The 15645-nt window shown below is 39.0% G+C and overlaps 1 protein-coding gene across 1 annotated transcript in view; it reads right to left on the reverse strand.

Annotated features, from left to right (window-relative positions):
- LOC140240193 (GATA-binding factor 2-like) overlaps positions 1-15645 on the reverse strand; it is a 73716-nt gene that overhangs the window by 43513 nt on the left and 14558 nt on the right. The window contains exon 2 of the mRNA XM_072319993.1: positions 7255-7393. Coding sequence (XP_072176094.1) covers positions 7255-7393 — 139 coding nt within the window. The remainder of the gene's footprint in view (positions 1-7254; positions 7394-15645) is intronic.

The following is a 15645-nucleotide window of genomic DNA, read 5'->3' on the forward strand; positions in this document are numbered from 1 at the left end:
ATAGATTATTATAATCAGTTGGAAGTGGTATACACTTTCAGAAGTTTTGAACTAACCAGTCAAGGCGCAATTGACAGTGAATTTCGTTGATATCTCAGTCCATACCTAACTATGTTAAATATCACGCATCTTGTAACATCTTCTAGATTTTAGGCATATTTTTTTTTAAAGATGCAAGTGGAAATCTCCAAATGTCAGTTTTTGAACAAGTCATGGTCCTTCTTAGTGTAACTTTGTGCTCGTCTAATAAGAAACTAACCCACGTTTGAAGAACGTGGCAGTGTTGCAGACTTCCGACACGGTTGTTGTGAACCAAATAAATCTGACCTAAATCAGATCTGTCATCTCGTGTCCATAGCAACCACGTCTTGCGTCATCAAACTAGAGCTAGACAAACTCGCTTCGGCGTCAGGTGACCCACTCCTTGGAATAATTATGACGAGGACGCGTTTTGCGGGCAGGACGCGTTCGTAACGGAAGGGGGCGCTATATAGCTTCTGGACCCTACCAAGGAACACGGCTCTCTCTCTCCCTCTCTTCATCTCTCTGCGTTCACCCTCCTCAGGTGCCTGCCCGTTGTCATCATCAGAAGCTCTTTTGAACGCGCTCTGCGGCTATTTTTAGGCCAGCTATGATCTTGAGAGAAGGTTATAGAAATAGATAGCAAGGGTTAGATAGCATCGAGTCTGTCGACTGAAATAATTTTCAAACGCTGATTTCGCTGTTTGGAGTTTCTTGTACAGGTACAGCGAAGATGACTCAACTCCTGCAAGTTCGATGACGAGATCAGGGTCACATGAAACTTAATTTACCTGACTAAAGTTTGACGCGACGTCATTTTGCCCCTTTGAACTTCTGTTTGCTTCTTTTCCAAAATACATTCTTACACTCAAGTTTGATGCATGTGAATGAGTTCACGTGCTACTTCCCTTTCAAAACATGAAAACAAACTAGTGAGTGGTAAATTGCTCATTTTAGGTCAAAGGCTGTGTTTGACTGCCCCGTGAGAGTTAGCTACGGGTCACCGCGCATCGAAATGAAAGTACGCCCTCTCTCAATGCTGTGATGTCATTCTTTCTTTCTTCTTTCTCGAACCGCTGACAAACCCGTCAGACGCAGCTGTCCTGGTAATGCAAAAATATTCACGTGGTGTATGGCTCTGTCGAGCTGTAGAGCTGCGTGGGGAATCCTCCAGGGATATGGTACGAGCCTGTCACTGGTCCCCACCTCATGTTTCCCCCAGTAAACCTTCCCCAGGGACCTTCCCCATGGATCACTGTCTAATACGACTCGACACGCAGTCGCGATAGTTGTGGCTTGATTCTTATTCGCCCTGACTTATCGCCTACCAAAACCAGTGTTGGTCGGTTTCCTGCGCGATAGAATCCGAGATTGGCTTGCAAGAGGACTGTTGCGCCGAGAGAGAAGAAGGGGCGCAGGAAGGACCCGTGAGCAAATTGAATATTTCAAAATATGGGGATCGCCGAGTGATTGGAACCAATCTATCATGGCCCTGTCCTGTCATAGAAATCAGATCACCAGTTTGTGGTTTCTATCATTTTTAAAGATTTTGGCAGTGCACAAATATCATAACTGATTCTGGTAATGAGCGATAAAAACATAATGACAAATCAAATTCATATTAATTAAGAAATGCTAAAATCTAGAATAAGTGTGCGTGTGTGTGCGTGTGTGTGTGTGTATGTGCGTAAAACAAGATATTGACTTTTCTGGGTTACAGAGGTTATAAGAAAAAAAACTTATGTTAACTTTACATCCATGATAATGATAATGACAGAAAAATAATGATCATGCTAATCAAAATGATAATAATGTAAATAATAATGATATTGATAATAACAATGATATGATCACAATGATCACATTAACAATGATAGTAATAACAGAACTTCGTTGCATCTTTTGTCAGTATCGATTATGCTAATGCTATCGTCACTGCTCATTAGGCAGTCAAACTACGATTGTAGTAGCAGATGTTCATTGAATTGGGTGCGGTATGTTTCGAGTGACATACGTGCGGCTCTACTAACATCAACATAACAATGACGTAAAGTCTTGATATTCACGATGATTCAATGAGGAAGGTATAAAGGTCCGGAGTAATTTGAAAAAAAAAAACACATTATAACAGAAATTTGTGAGGTTGTATGAAAACCTAAACAAGAATTTCAAGTGCATAGATCAGATTATAGTAATATGGATTTTGGAGCTGAAAGATGGCCCCAAATTAACCATATTTTTATTACCACATGAAAATCATTGGAAGAAGAATATTTTGGGTGTGTGTGTGTGTGTGTGTTTTCTGTTGTTGTTGTTTTTTTTTTACTCCAACTGAAAGATTAATTTAGTGCGGGTCTTTCGTGAAAGTGAAAATCCACTCTATGTTGCAATGAACTTTATAAGAAAAAAAAAACAGAACTAAAGAAAGGCAAGAGAAAAATATTCCCTATGGAACAATGCATAAATGACGAAAATCGGTTAAAAAATCAGATTAGACATGACATTTTGAAATTTTTCAATTTTCCTGAGAACATTTCTTGACCAGTCCTTATGAATATTCAAATCAACAAGTTGACGATGTCATGTTCTCAAAATTTCATATACAGAAATGACCAAAAAAAAAAATCATAGTTCAGCTGCATAAATATAAAATTTGCCACAAAACCACACAAAATAAAACGAACAAAACTCTTATATATCTTGGTATAAGAACATGCTTTTACTGGTATAAGCTAAAAATAACAATTTTTCCGAATTTCTTTATAACAAACATGAAAAATTGTAAGGGTATGACATCATCAACTTTCTTTTTTGAATCTTCATAAGGATTGGTCGAGAAATGTTTTCTGAAAAATGTGAAATTTCAAAATGTTATGTCTTCCTTATTTCTAATTCGATTTTTGTCATTTTGGTATCGTTCTGTAGGGAATGTTTTTCTCTTTCTTTTGAAGTATATTTGTTTTTGGGGTAGATTTCCTGTTCTGTGTCCGACGTAGAAGAAAAGTTTAGCAACTTTAAATTTTCAGTCCTAATCGTACACAAACATGACATGGCGTAATAATGTCATCACCTTACAAATCTTCCATTCTCTTGCTCCCAAAAATCCTCACCGAACATTTTTATCTTAAAAGGCAATGATATGAAAGATAAAAACGAAAAGTATTCATATCATATCCATGGTATACAGTGATTGCTTGGTTACAATACATCAGCAATGAGCATCCGTTAATTAAGGTGAAATGGGTCATGATTGCTAGATCACCGACCAAAACCACGATTTTTATAATACTCTTCCAAAAAAAAAAATTAACGCAAAGACAGATTTTCATTGTATGTGTCTAAATCGTTAGATGTGTCTAAATCATTAGATACAAAAGAGAAACATAGCAAAAATGACATAACTGGCCGAAATTGCAAAAATTCTGAAGAACTTTACAGGTGAAAAATATGATAGGTAAGCTCCGTTACACTGCATTCTTATCGTTCTTGACATGTTTCCATACTATCATGAGGAAAATTTAACATTTGCGTTACTTTTTGTTTTGTTTGAAGAGTACAATTTTATGTACTAATAAAAAAAAAGAATATGTTCGAGGTGACAATATCATCTTAACTAATTTGCATATTTGATTGCGACAGATATTATTGTTACATAAAAACAAGTAGCTAACTATTATTATTCTCGACTTTAATGAGACCGCCATTGATCTGTTTGGTTAGTCATCAAAGCCTGCCTATTAAAGTATGTGGTGTCTTTTCATCTTTAAATTTGTCAGAGGAGGATCTATTGCTTTTACTGTTGATTGCAATTTAGAATTTATGTGCTTCATATTATTTCTGAATTTTCATATTTTCTTTTTAAAAGCACCTTACGAGTGCGCTCCCTTGCTTGGTAAATGCCGTGATTGTTTGGTATACCCTACACTGGTTATCAGCCGCACCGCTGTTATCAGGGCTCATCTCCGTCCACTGTGAAATCCTTTGTCTTTTGCAATAAATAAACAATCTCTTCAGATTCATCAGTCGGTTGAATGATCCATCTATTTGACTTTTAGTCTTCCTCCACTTTCAGTTTTTAGCCAACGATTTCTTTTATGCACTTTCTTTTCTGTGTCCTTTTCTCATTTATAGGTACGCTCAAAGGGCGTTTTCCTCACCTAGACCCTCTGAACTACACGTGCCATAACGTACCTACCACTCGCTCCTCATCACATTATATCAAGTAATATTTGGTAAATCATTAGGATGAAGTACAAAGTGGTAAAATCACGTCGTGATGTGAAAGATAACGAATACTTTTTTGTAAAGTTTTTACTAGAGTGCATTTATACAATACAAATGTTACGATACACTGCGTGTACTTGTGTAAAGTGCATTGTTATCAAGTACAGTACTTACTTCTACTTGTGTCAAATATACATTTAGTTCTACTAAATGTTTTGCGCGCAGTGTCACCAAGTTCGAGAAGATGTAGAAATGAAAGCAAAGCGATTCAAAGCGAGTCAAAATAAAAGTCAACATTCGTTGAAAGCATTGCGTAAGTTGTTCAGGCAGCCGCAATTTACCCTTGCCAACCCACCTCCCCGCCTGCACTGCTCGGTATGAGAAAGACGCACATGATATAAGGGTCCACGTGTACCCTCATTGATCGCGTTTTGGGAGTCGGGTCGAGAACCCCTATGGGGTACCTGCAGACGAGTCGTAATTCAAGAGTATAATACGTTCACTGATTTGAAGGTTGCCAAAGAGACAAAAGGTTGATTACAAAGAAGAGTCGCGAAAGGTATAGCTGCAGACAAACGGTAATCAATACACGAATACCCATTTTGTAGGTTGCCAAAACAAATCTTCGTACATTGATGAAGGCAAGAACACACAAATCACAGTCAAGTAGCATACGAACATCACTTTGCAGGTTGCCACGATCTGATATTGATTAGTAGCCTTTCATCTATCATGACCTGGTATCATACCCCTGTTTTTGCTGAATAGTTGGTGCATTCTACCGCTCACTTTGCTATTGACACGAGGGTTAGGTGTCCTTTCTTTGAAAATGAAAATGAAAATCGTTCTATCATAGAACGAAACCATCACAAGGGCGTAAAACCATTATTCACGTTCATATAACAGCATGAGAAAGTGGTTTCCGTTTGAGATGATATGAAATTAACGATTATCTTTGCTACAAAACAATAGGTGGCTTTTGAAATTAGTTCAACTTAATCTGTTAACTTCGATTACTTTCAATGTTGAAAACAAATAGACGGAGTTTGTCCCGTTATGACGACGATATTAGATATTTTTAGAGTACCAAAGATTTACCAGAGCAAATTTACAATTTCATGACGATTTTCAATGATCTTCGATTTTAATTTCGAATTCTCAAGAGTTTGTCTGGACAGACTTGTTTCCAGTTGCACTGAGTCTTGAGGAAGGATGGACGTCTTGCTCGTGTTATCGTTCTGTGCCGAACGGGAAGATATCGGTGTCTGACTTGCAGATACAGACACCAGATATATACGTGACGTGTATAAAGTTTGAGAACAATATTCTTTCCCTCATCAAATTAACGAGGAGGAATTTGCAAAAGAAATGAAGACGCATGTGTTACTCCCTGATGTACTTCAAATCTTTCATGTATGGATTATATTCCTGACACTTTTGACGGCGAATTAGAGTCAACCTCTCATAGTGATTGGAGATGAATGTCAAACACATCGCACTTTCTAAATGCTTAACTTCACTAAGGTGTGAGCACTTCGTTACCCTGACTACTTCAAAATAGAATTCTCGTCGATTTTATCGTCATTCTCCTCCTACGTAAATGTTTTCCTTACTTTGGTTCTTGTATAAGAGATTATTGGCTCCATTTTAGAGCATAAATGTCAGAGTCCATCCATTATGTTTATCTCCCGGATCAGAATAGAAAAGACATTAGCGGTACATTATGCAAAATCATACTTTAGGCAGAAATACATTTGGTAGGTATATCCCACCGCTTTGGAGCGGAAGACGGGAGGACGCCCGAACGCCAACCAATTCCCACGTGACTGCTTCACGCATAATGGCTCTGGTTGGGAGTGTGATTATCTCGAGTTGCAGTGAAAGGAAACGTCAACGGTAATGAAAATTAATTAGAATTAGTGACGAGAAATTTCATTCATTAATTTCTTAAATCAACGTATTCCTTTCAAAGCGATGCGGAGCGTTTAGAGATGTCACAACCGATCGAGACCTGGGAGTGACGAGAGATGGAGAAGCCATGGAGAAGAGAGGAATTTCGATGGAAATTATGACGAAAGGGACAGAGGGAGAAAAGTGCGCGAGAGTTGCTACTACCCCGGTTGTGATTAGGGCGTTGGGAGTCTGATGCTGAGCAGACGTGATAAGGTAATCCCGATTTGATGAACTAATTTGTAATCGAATTGGCGGGAAATATTGGAGAAGGAGCCCGAGAAACACGGGTACGCATCCGCGAAAATTAAGCGCCCATCTGATAACGTCTGGTGGCGTTTTACGACATTCTCGGTGATGACCGCGCGTCATGGACGACCGCCAAACGAGATATTTGATTCTTGTTTATTAGAACAATTTGAATGCAGTATTCGATACACTGACACTTAACAGTATACTTCGTTTCGTTTCGTTGATCCACGCACACACAAATATTTAGATATGATACCTCAGGGCCAACCGTGAGTATGAAACAACACAAAATTTGTGAATAGAAACGTGTGGTTCGCCACGGCACTGGTTGGCATGGGTTTTTCGTCTCCGAAACCTACGAGTTTTACAGGTGTGTACTTCCTCAGGTGCAAAATGACATCTACGCTACTCCATTTACCAATGACCCTTCGTCTTTTTGTTGAACACTTGACTTGAAATTGCAAGTGACATTTCATCAATTTCTTTCAGTAATTTTCCAAAACATGCGTAGAATAGATGCAGTCATAATATATCATACAGAAAGAGGGAGAGTATTATGACATTGAAAAAGGAAAATGTGAGATCATCATGGCAGATAATCTCAGTGGTGAACAAACTTGTTTGATGTGAATAATTAGCAGGCAGATTTCTGTTTTAAGCAAATTGATATTTCAATCAATCAAACAGGTCTGGTGAACGTATTATGATATTTCATTCATCCTCTATGAAAGTATTATCACTTCATCCTACGAGGCATCTACCGGTTGTGGGATGGTGAGGAATGATGACATTGCTGAAATCACTTACCGTGAGATGGTCTGTATCCATGCATGGCTGCCGCTCTAGCTGCCGCCGATCCGGAGTAGTAGCTGGCCGCGTGATGCGCTGCGGAGGAGCCGACGTTGTTCCCGTCCAAGCCGGTCGAGTGGTGATAGTACACGTCCACCTGTTCGGGATGGCACAAAAGGAGGGCGGGGGATTACCAAGTCGCCTCGGAGGAGAAAACGGTTTTGCCAGAGATACTGGGTTTATTAATATAACAAGACCGCAAGCACGCCGTGAAGTGGGTTAAATCACGCACTGAGACAAAACAATGTCTCAAGCCGTTCTACTCAAGCCCGCTGCCCTCACCACTCGCTGCATCAACAATAAAATCATCGGCCCGTCACCTAGCTGATTCTTGACATCTTACCTATTTTTGTTTACAGTTTCCTCCCCGTTCTCCTCACTTCACCCAAACTTTCCCCTTTTGCGCGGGCTCTACACACATAAAAACGTGAAGCGTTTGTAGGAGGAGAAAGGAGTTTGCATCAGAGGGGAATAAAAGCGTGCCTGGGACGAGATTATACTGAGGTTTATCTAAATTGTGAAGCCTTCCTGTTTCACAACAAAAATGGCAGGCTCGTGTTGCTTTGTACGTCACTGAGTGCGTAAGAGGCACACCGCCTGGCACTCGCTCCCCAGCCTACTCTCGCTTGGCCTTAGCGGATGACGCATCGCTCTACGGGGACACAAAAGATACTCGATTAAGGTTGGTACTGCGGAGCTCGCAATCCTCTGCGGAGGAAGGGGAAACAGGACCCCAACGCCCCCAGGAGAGCGAAACCTGTAGGGCCCAATAAGGTTACAGGGGGAGGGGGGCTGCTCGGGATTCGAACGGACACGAAGGCCAACCAAGTGGCATTCTTGGCCGTGGGTTAACACTAGATGGAAAGAGTAGGTGCTAGGGGACCCCTTGAATGAACTTGACGTTTTCTTCATGGAACACGTCCCTGAAAATATCCCGCCACGTACCTGAGCGGTGTGCGATTAGAAGAGGACCGGGCGCTGAGCAGGACGAAGCAGGGAGTGGTGGCCGGGAGCTGACAGGTTGTCTCCGGGGGCGAATAGGGGATTACCGGTTTGTAACGGGAACTGATATACACAAGGGCATCGCAGTCATACCAACCAAAATACATACATTTATTGCGCCAGCTGATTAACATTGTGGCAAGCATCCGCCCAGAGTTTTCGACCTTTACGAGAAGTGTCGGAACATATCTAGCTCCAGCTGGCACGGACGGGGGCAAACTTGGGACCCGCTCATAGGCCGAAGGTGCCAATGCGCTGCGCGAGGAGGGGTAAAAAGGTGGAGAAGAAGGTGTGTTTCATACCGCCTGTCCCTCCCCTTAGAGTTGAGTTGGCTTCTATGTGCGGAATGGTATCCGACTGAACGAGGGAATTAGAACACACAGGTGAGAAACACCTGCTTATCTATTGTTTGGAGAAAAAAAAATCTTGAAATTAAACACAGGTGGAATTTTGGAGACAGAACAGACGCAGAATCGGAGACAGAGAAAAAATATTAAAAAAAAACTCTCACGACAAAGTTTTGACTTAGAAATAATAATTGTAAAACATAATGGGTTCAACGGGAGAGAAACTTGATATCATTTATATGCAATAAAGCAAAACTTCAGAAATGTAACAGGCTTGAAAAGAACAGGAAGTAGAAGTCAGTGCAGTAGAAGACAGATTATATAAACGAAGGACAACTTCTGTCGACGCCAATATTACTGTAAATAGTCATTGGAACTCTTGACGTGATCAAGAATCAGAAGTGTGACCATTGATAGGGTTTTAAAATCCTATGAATTTCATAAGCCAAAACATTCGGAGTAACCCCCTCCCTCTCTTTAATTGACAAAGTAAAACAGATTTCTAAAAACAAAAACTGCATAAATGCAAGCGCAACAGTGAACCTTTACTGAAGAAATGTGTCATATCATTTCAGATATCAAGTTCTGATGACGCTTTTCGGCTCGTCAAAGGCTTGCCAAAATGAACAAAACAGGCAGGCTATTGGATAAAAGTGTAAAGAAGTCTTACATGCAGAGTTGCTTATTTTTCCATTTCTTTTTTTTTTTCTTCAAATTTTTGTTCGCTAGAATGGGAAATGTATTGAAGTTGAGGAGAAGGCCAACGCGAAGAGAGAAAAGCATTAGCAGTCCATGGGAAGCGGAAACCATCATATGCCGAGGGCAAAAAGTTATCGGGGATTTAAAATGTTCCGTCACGTGACCTCTAAATAAATAGTAACTCGGAGAGGGAGAGGAAGCCGAATTAGGCAACAACTTGAAATTTTACGGTTGACTCATTATTATGTCCTTTGTGCCGGCCAAGTTCACGGCCTGGCAGCGGCCAACGTGCGACTGCATTCATAATTTAGGCTTGTTTTCGTTGGAGCGGGCTTGAGTGTGATTCATGCTATTGTTACGTCATCGGGTGCTTGGCAAGCAATATTCCTCGTGTGGTTTACATGCCTCTGTCAAATGCTGCGAAATATAATTCGCAACGAAGGTAAGAGTTACGGCGGTGGGAGGATGATGAGGTATTGAGTCTATCTTTATCCTTCAGGCAAGCCAACTCTACACCATAACTCACTGTCTGGGACAGAAGAATGAGCCACCTCTGTACAGATCACTTTCTAATAAAGGAAACTACTTGTAAGCGATAGTCTATCTTTACCAAATGATTAACTCATCTTATTTTGGGGATGTGATCAAAATTTTGAGCTCCCGAATCAGTCTGCATCAGCTTTCGAATCATATAAGAAATTCAAAGGGTTTATAAGCGGGAAATTTGCCGAGAGGAAGCAATATCAATTTTGATAATTCACTTAAAAATGATTAATTTGCTTAATCTGTATAGAGCGAGATAAATCCGTTCTTACACTGAACATTTTTTCTCAGCGTTTCTTTGTCATAATTCTATGTGTCAGAAGAAGTAGTCATTTTGAGAAAAGCAAATTTTCTCAAAATATACCATGCATCATGGATAATCTGGGACTGCATATACTACGATAATTTTGAAAATTATACCCCTCTTTTTTTCGGGGGGGGGGGGAGGTCTTATGGTATGCAGCTTTTATAAGCTACACTGCAAAAATTCGGGTGTTCAATATGAAACACCGAGCTGGTGTTACATTAAACGTGTTAGAGTAGCACACACGAGTGTTACTTCAAAATATACAAGTTTGTTTAATAGGCAATTAGTTACTGCTCATCTCTTTGATTTTGAACTTCAACAAGACGAACAAGAACTTTCCAATAAAGAACTTGATTTCTGAAAAGAAATGGTGAATATATTTACACCACAGTAACACCAGAGGGTGTGGTCTCCTATTTACACTGTCAAATCAGCGCCACGTATAGCGTCATTGTTTGATCAATACCAGAGCAGTGTCAAAAATATCACCAGCTACAGTGTCAAATTAACAGCAGGTGCCAGGTGAACACTTTTCGACACCATCACGACATACTTTCTACACCTGTCGGTGTGGTCCTGTATTGATACTGGTTTGTGTTAGATTTAACACCCATGGTGTTAAATCTAACACCGATCTTTTCGCAGTTTGTACTTACAGATAGATGTCCTTGATGTAAAACAACATGCATACCTGTCAGTGTTACAGTCACAGATAACTCCCCTCCCCCCCCCCATTAAAAAAAAAAACAGAAAAAAACTTAATAGAACAAAATGGCACAAAGGCTTCCACAACCGCAAAGCCTACGTCTTTCAGTGAGAGTATTTAAGAGTGAGAAAGCGGAAATGGGAATGTGAGATGTCTCGAGCAAGCTTTCAAAAGATCAAGTGCTTTGTCTTTTTAGCTTGTATCTTTCCTTTTTTAAGATAGATTTGGTGCATTCCCAGGAATGTATTGCTTTAAAAGTTGTTACAATGTCACAGTGGTTCAAGAAAGAAAAAAAATTAACTAATGTTTGTTGCGTTAACAAATGATGTAATGTAAATTAGGCCTACATCTTGAAACATTCTAGATTTGTTTGACACGTCGAAGGAAGATGCGGGTTTCAGTGTATGGCTTTCGTGTACAGCACGCAATGTTAATATATTATCATAATCAAGAATAAAATGACATAAGGTGATGGGTGGTTTTTCCCTCTCTCTCTTTACATTAAATCTTTTCATTCAAAGGCTCCTATTTTTGTTTTTGTTCTACGCAAAATGAAATGTGTCTGAGAGAAAGAGGACTTAACATTAACTTCACTTTCATAAAGTCTTTTTTCGTTTTCATTTACTTATTATCAAAGCATTTTTTTTCTCTATTATGTCAGGGGTTACTCTGTACCTTTAATAGACCCCCGAAAAAGCCACATATCCTTTTGGCATATCTCTGTGTTCTACATAATGTCCAGGAATACGTTAGAGAATCGCAAAACACCCGACTTCTATTGTAGGATTTTCCTCCAAATAATTGATGAGGAAACTTCGCGCAAGAGCCACAGCACTTCCAATATCCGCTGCGAGCTCTGAGTTGAGCTTGTGTTACCCCAAAACAAGTTCCCCAGTTTAACCGCGGAGGAAAAACGCAGCAAACACAATACCAATAATAACAGCACAACCGGCTGAGAAAAAAGAAGAAGAAGAAGAGAAAAACAAACCAATAACAAGTTCTCCTTCTGGGTCAAGACAGGAGATTTGAGTGCTAAAACTGAAAGTAAAACCAAGTCACTACCCTCAGAGTCACCTACAAAAACTCACTTCTGACCCACAATTGGATAGCATTTCCAGTTATCTTTTGTCACTTCTATAAGTTTGGAATAGTTGTTTTTTTGTGTGTTTTTTTTTAAGATATCACATCTATTAATGTTGTTCGATACTCAGTATGATTCCACCCACGTACGATCAACTTCCTCTTTTCACTATCCATGAGTATTGATACAATACTTCCGGCTAAAAAATTCTGATCATAACAGCGCACTCAAAATGACACAATCCTTCCTTTTTCTTTCTGATTTTTTAATAACCATTTCCGCACTGTCCTTTCATTACTTTTTCATTGGATTAGACAAGACATTTTCGGGGAAATAGTGAGTATTTCAAAAAGCAGATAGGAATTAAAAAAAAAAAAAGTTAAATAATGAAATGCAAATTTGCAGTAAGCAGGTTAGTGACTTGATAACATTATGTATGATGTGAGTGATTCACTGACTTATAGATCAAGATTCACGTCAATGTATTTCTCTACTGTATTTTTAATGATACTTAGAATAGTGATAATCCTCAAGAATAACTATATAGTATACATACTATTACTGCTGTTATCACTATCACTACCACCACTACCACAACTACAGCAATGACTGTATAGTATAGCAAATTATTACAATAATGATTAAAAAATATCATAACTTTTCTCTTATTATCATTTCTAGTATATTTATCATTTTATTATTTGTATAGTCATCACCATTTAATCATTGTAAAACGTACACGATCACTATGATAATGAAAACTATATATCATCATTACATCACCGACTTACCCAGGTGCAACAGTCTCGTAATTTGAGTCGGTAAATTTTAACTTATTACCCAGTGTTTTTATTTGTTTTATTTTAACCTGTCATCCTTTAACGTGAGAGTAAGCTTTAGCTGAATGTCACATCTAGATTGAGAGAATTCGCCGTGGGATTCACGCGGTGATGAAGGAGCGTCAACCATCCGGGTGGGCTGGGGGGTATATCTGTACTTCCAGGATGGCTTTCGTATTCCACGTGTATGTGACAGGGAAGAATGGGGGCGTTTTTTGGTCTTCTCTGGGCAGGTAAAACTAGAAATTTGCTTGGAGAGCACGCAGACCTTCTCGAGAGGCAGCTCACTTCCTCCAAAAATTTGTAACGAATTACCCTATAAAAGTAATCATTCTCGACTACCAAATCTATATAGAAATTACCGGTATCCGGATCAAGCTTTGTAGCGTTATGGAAATTGTCATGAGGCTATACCTTGTGGTAGCTTTTTTGTCTTGTTTCATTTTGTTTTTTGTTTTTGACTAAGCATCATCGTCATTCTGTTAAAGAGATTCTTGGTGGAATGTTGATAACTGCCTCGTGCTCACAATGTTTTGGATTTTGTTTTGGTTTTTTTTTTTTCTTCAACAGATTCCTAGACGAAGAAAGTGATCCGCATGCCGAGCATATAATTTGTCTCCCCCCCCCCCCCCCCCCCCATTGCTGTTCCCTGTCTAAACCCGTTCATAGACAAAGAAATAAACAAAAATGTAACACAAAACTTCCTTGGGAGAAGTAATAATGTTATCAAGAGATGCACTGTATGAAGTAAGTTACTTATCAAGAAAAGGTCCTAATAATAGAGATATATAAGCATAATACATAAAAAAAATGTGGTAATGCATGTTAGTGTGTGACTATTCAAAAAAAAAAATAAAGAAGAGCTAATGTCAAAGAATTTCAGATATCCACTGAGTCTTATATAGTTCAATTTGATTTAAAACCTCTACAATAAAAAAGAGGTGATAGTACAAGCCGTAATACAAGATGGATAATATATTCAAGAACATTAACATGAGGAAGAAAAGGAAGTGGTAGTAAAAGAAGAAGAAAAACAAAAGGAGGAGAAGAAGGAGGGGAAGACGAAGAAGAGGCAAACGCAATTACAATAAATCTTAAATACGATATCAGCAATCAAAGTGCAGTGTATGGTGAGGGTCTATGATTTCAAGAATCAGTCATTTTGGGAGTTATCTGAGACTTCCTCTCACGAGAATGAAGGGACAGCTCGCCCTATATAGTCTAAATTGAATTAGACAGAAATAAAGGTTTACAAGAAGGCATGATGATCGGTAAGGCTCGAACGGAGAGCAATTTGTCAGAAACAACATGATACGTTTTAATCAAGTGAGTAATGATTTACATGTACATTCATAAAACTCTTATAAAACAAACGGCGCCACCACCGAAATGTAGACGGAAGTTGAAGTGACATTTATCTTTCTCTTTCGTAAAAGTTTGCAATGAGATGAAACAGCTGGACACATGTTCCATTTCAGTTAAGAGATTCCCAAAGAAATAATATAAAGCTCATGTTACAAAAAGCAGAGAACTAATGATTGCAACAACAAAAAAAGAAAAACAAAACTATGGCGCACCGTCACTGAATGAAAAAAGGAAACAGATGCTTGTAACTCTGAACGCTAGTCATCACAAATTCATCGACCAGTGATAAATCAATAAATAAATAGCCTGATGCGATAAGAAACAAGTCATGTTGCCCGTCAATTTCCTGACTCGGAGCCAACGAGAATCACGTGACGTCACAATCAATGAAATAGTACTGTCGAAGACAAGAAGGCGTTGTTACAACGTCTAATACGGAAAAACTCTTCATAAACGACTCATCTCCGCCTCATATCAAACATTTGTTCCCATGTATACGTCAACACTCACATCTGATAACAGAAGGCCAGAGATCGCTTCATAATAGTACGATTTTCTGGGATTAATAAAGAGGGAAGATATTCATGAAAAAGCTAGAAAAATTCGTCCCCGTAATTAATCCCAGCTGCGGGAGAGGCTCTGCGCATTCCTAACAGCTGAATCAAGTCGCCTTCGACGAGAAAGGGAAGTGGGAATATCAGAAATCCGTAGGAGACTTTTCAGCAAACGCTCTTAATCTGACGGCATTTTGCGTGAGATCGCAGGTCTTCCAGCGCAGATTTGCGACGCATTAGCGTCTAATTCCATTCCCCTACAACACTCTGTCGCTTCCTTCGTATTCATGTTCATAATTCAAATCGACACAAGCACATACAGGCGTGAGATTCATGTTTGCAGAATAAAAAAAAAAGTATCGTGTTAATCTCCTGCATTAACATTTACTTAACGAATATTGTACGTGGATCTGTAGTAATTCAGATTATCAAATGGTTTTCACTTTATGGATAGTTGTAAGCATGTACGGAGTATCAACTATTCAGAAAAAAAAAACATAATTGTTTGAGGAAATAATTTCGCGTTATGCTTCCCTAATCAAGTCTTTTAAAGTTAATCTTCCCACCTTCGACCACGCGAAATAAGAACTTGTATTTCACATTCAAATGAATTTAATTCAATTAATTTTAGTTCAAGTTATTTCATTTCCTTCTTCTAAAGAAGATGATAAAAAAAATCACAAATGATCTCGAGTACATGCGAGTTGACTGTACCATGGTAATTAGAGGTAATTATGAATTTTATAAAAGCATATATGCATAGTCACAAATCAACCTTGTTACATGTTGCATTGTCCATGCTCTGCGAAAAGAAAAAAAAATGAGGAGTCCACTAAAAAGCAGAGCTTGTACATTGTGAACAACTCATCAATCGACTCAAAAACTTACAAAAGCTTACCAAAGAAA

The sequence above is a fragment of the Diadema setosum genome, chromosome 2, assembly GCF_964275005.1.
Source record: "Diadema setosum chromosome 2, eeDiaSeto1, whole genome shotgun sequence".
NCBI classification, from domain to species: Eukaryota; Metazoa; Echinodermata; class Echinoidea; order Diadematoida; family Diadematidae; genus Diadema; species Diadema setosum.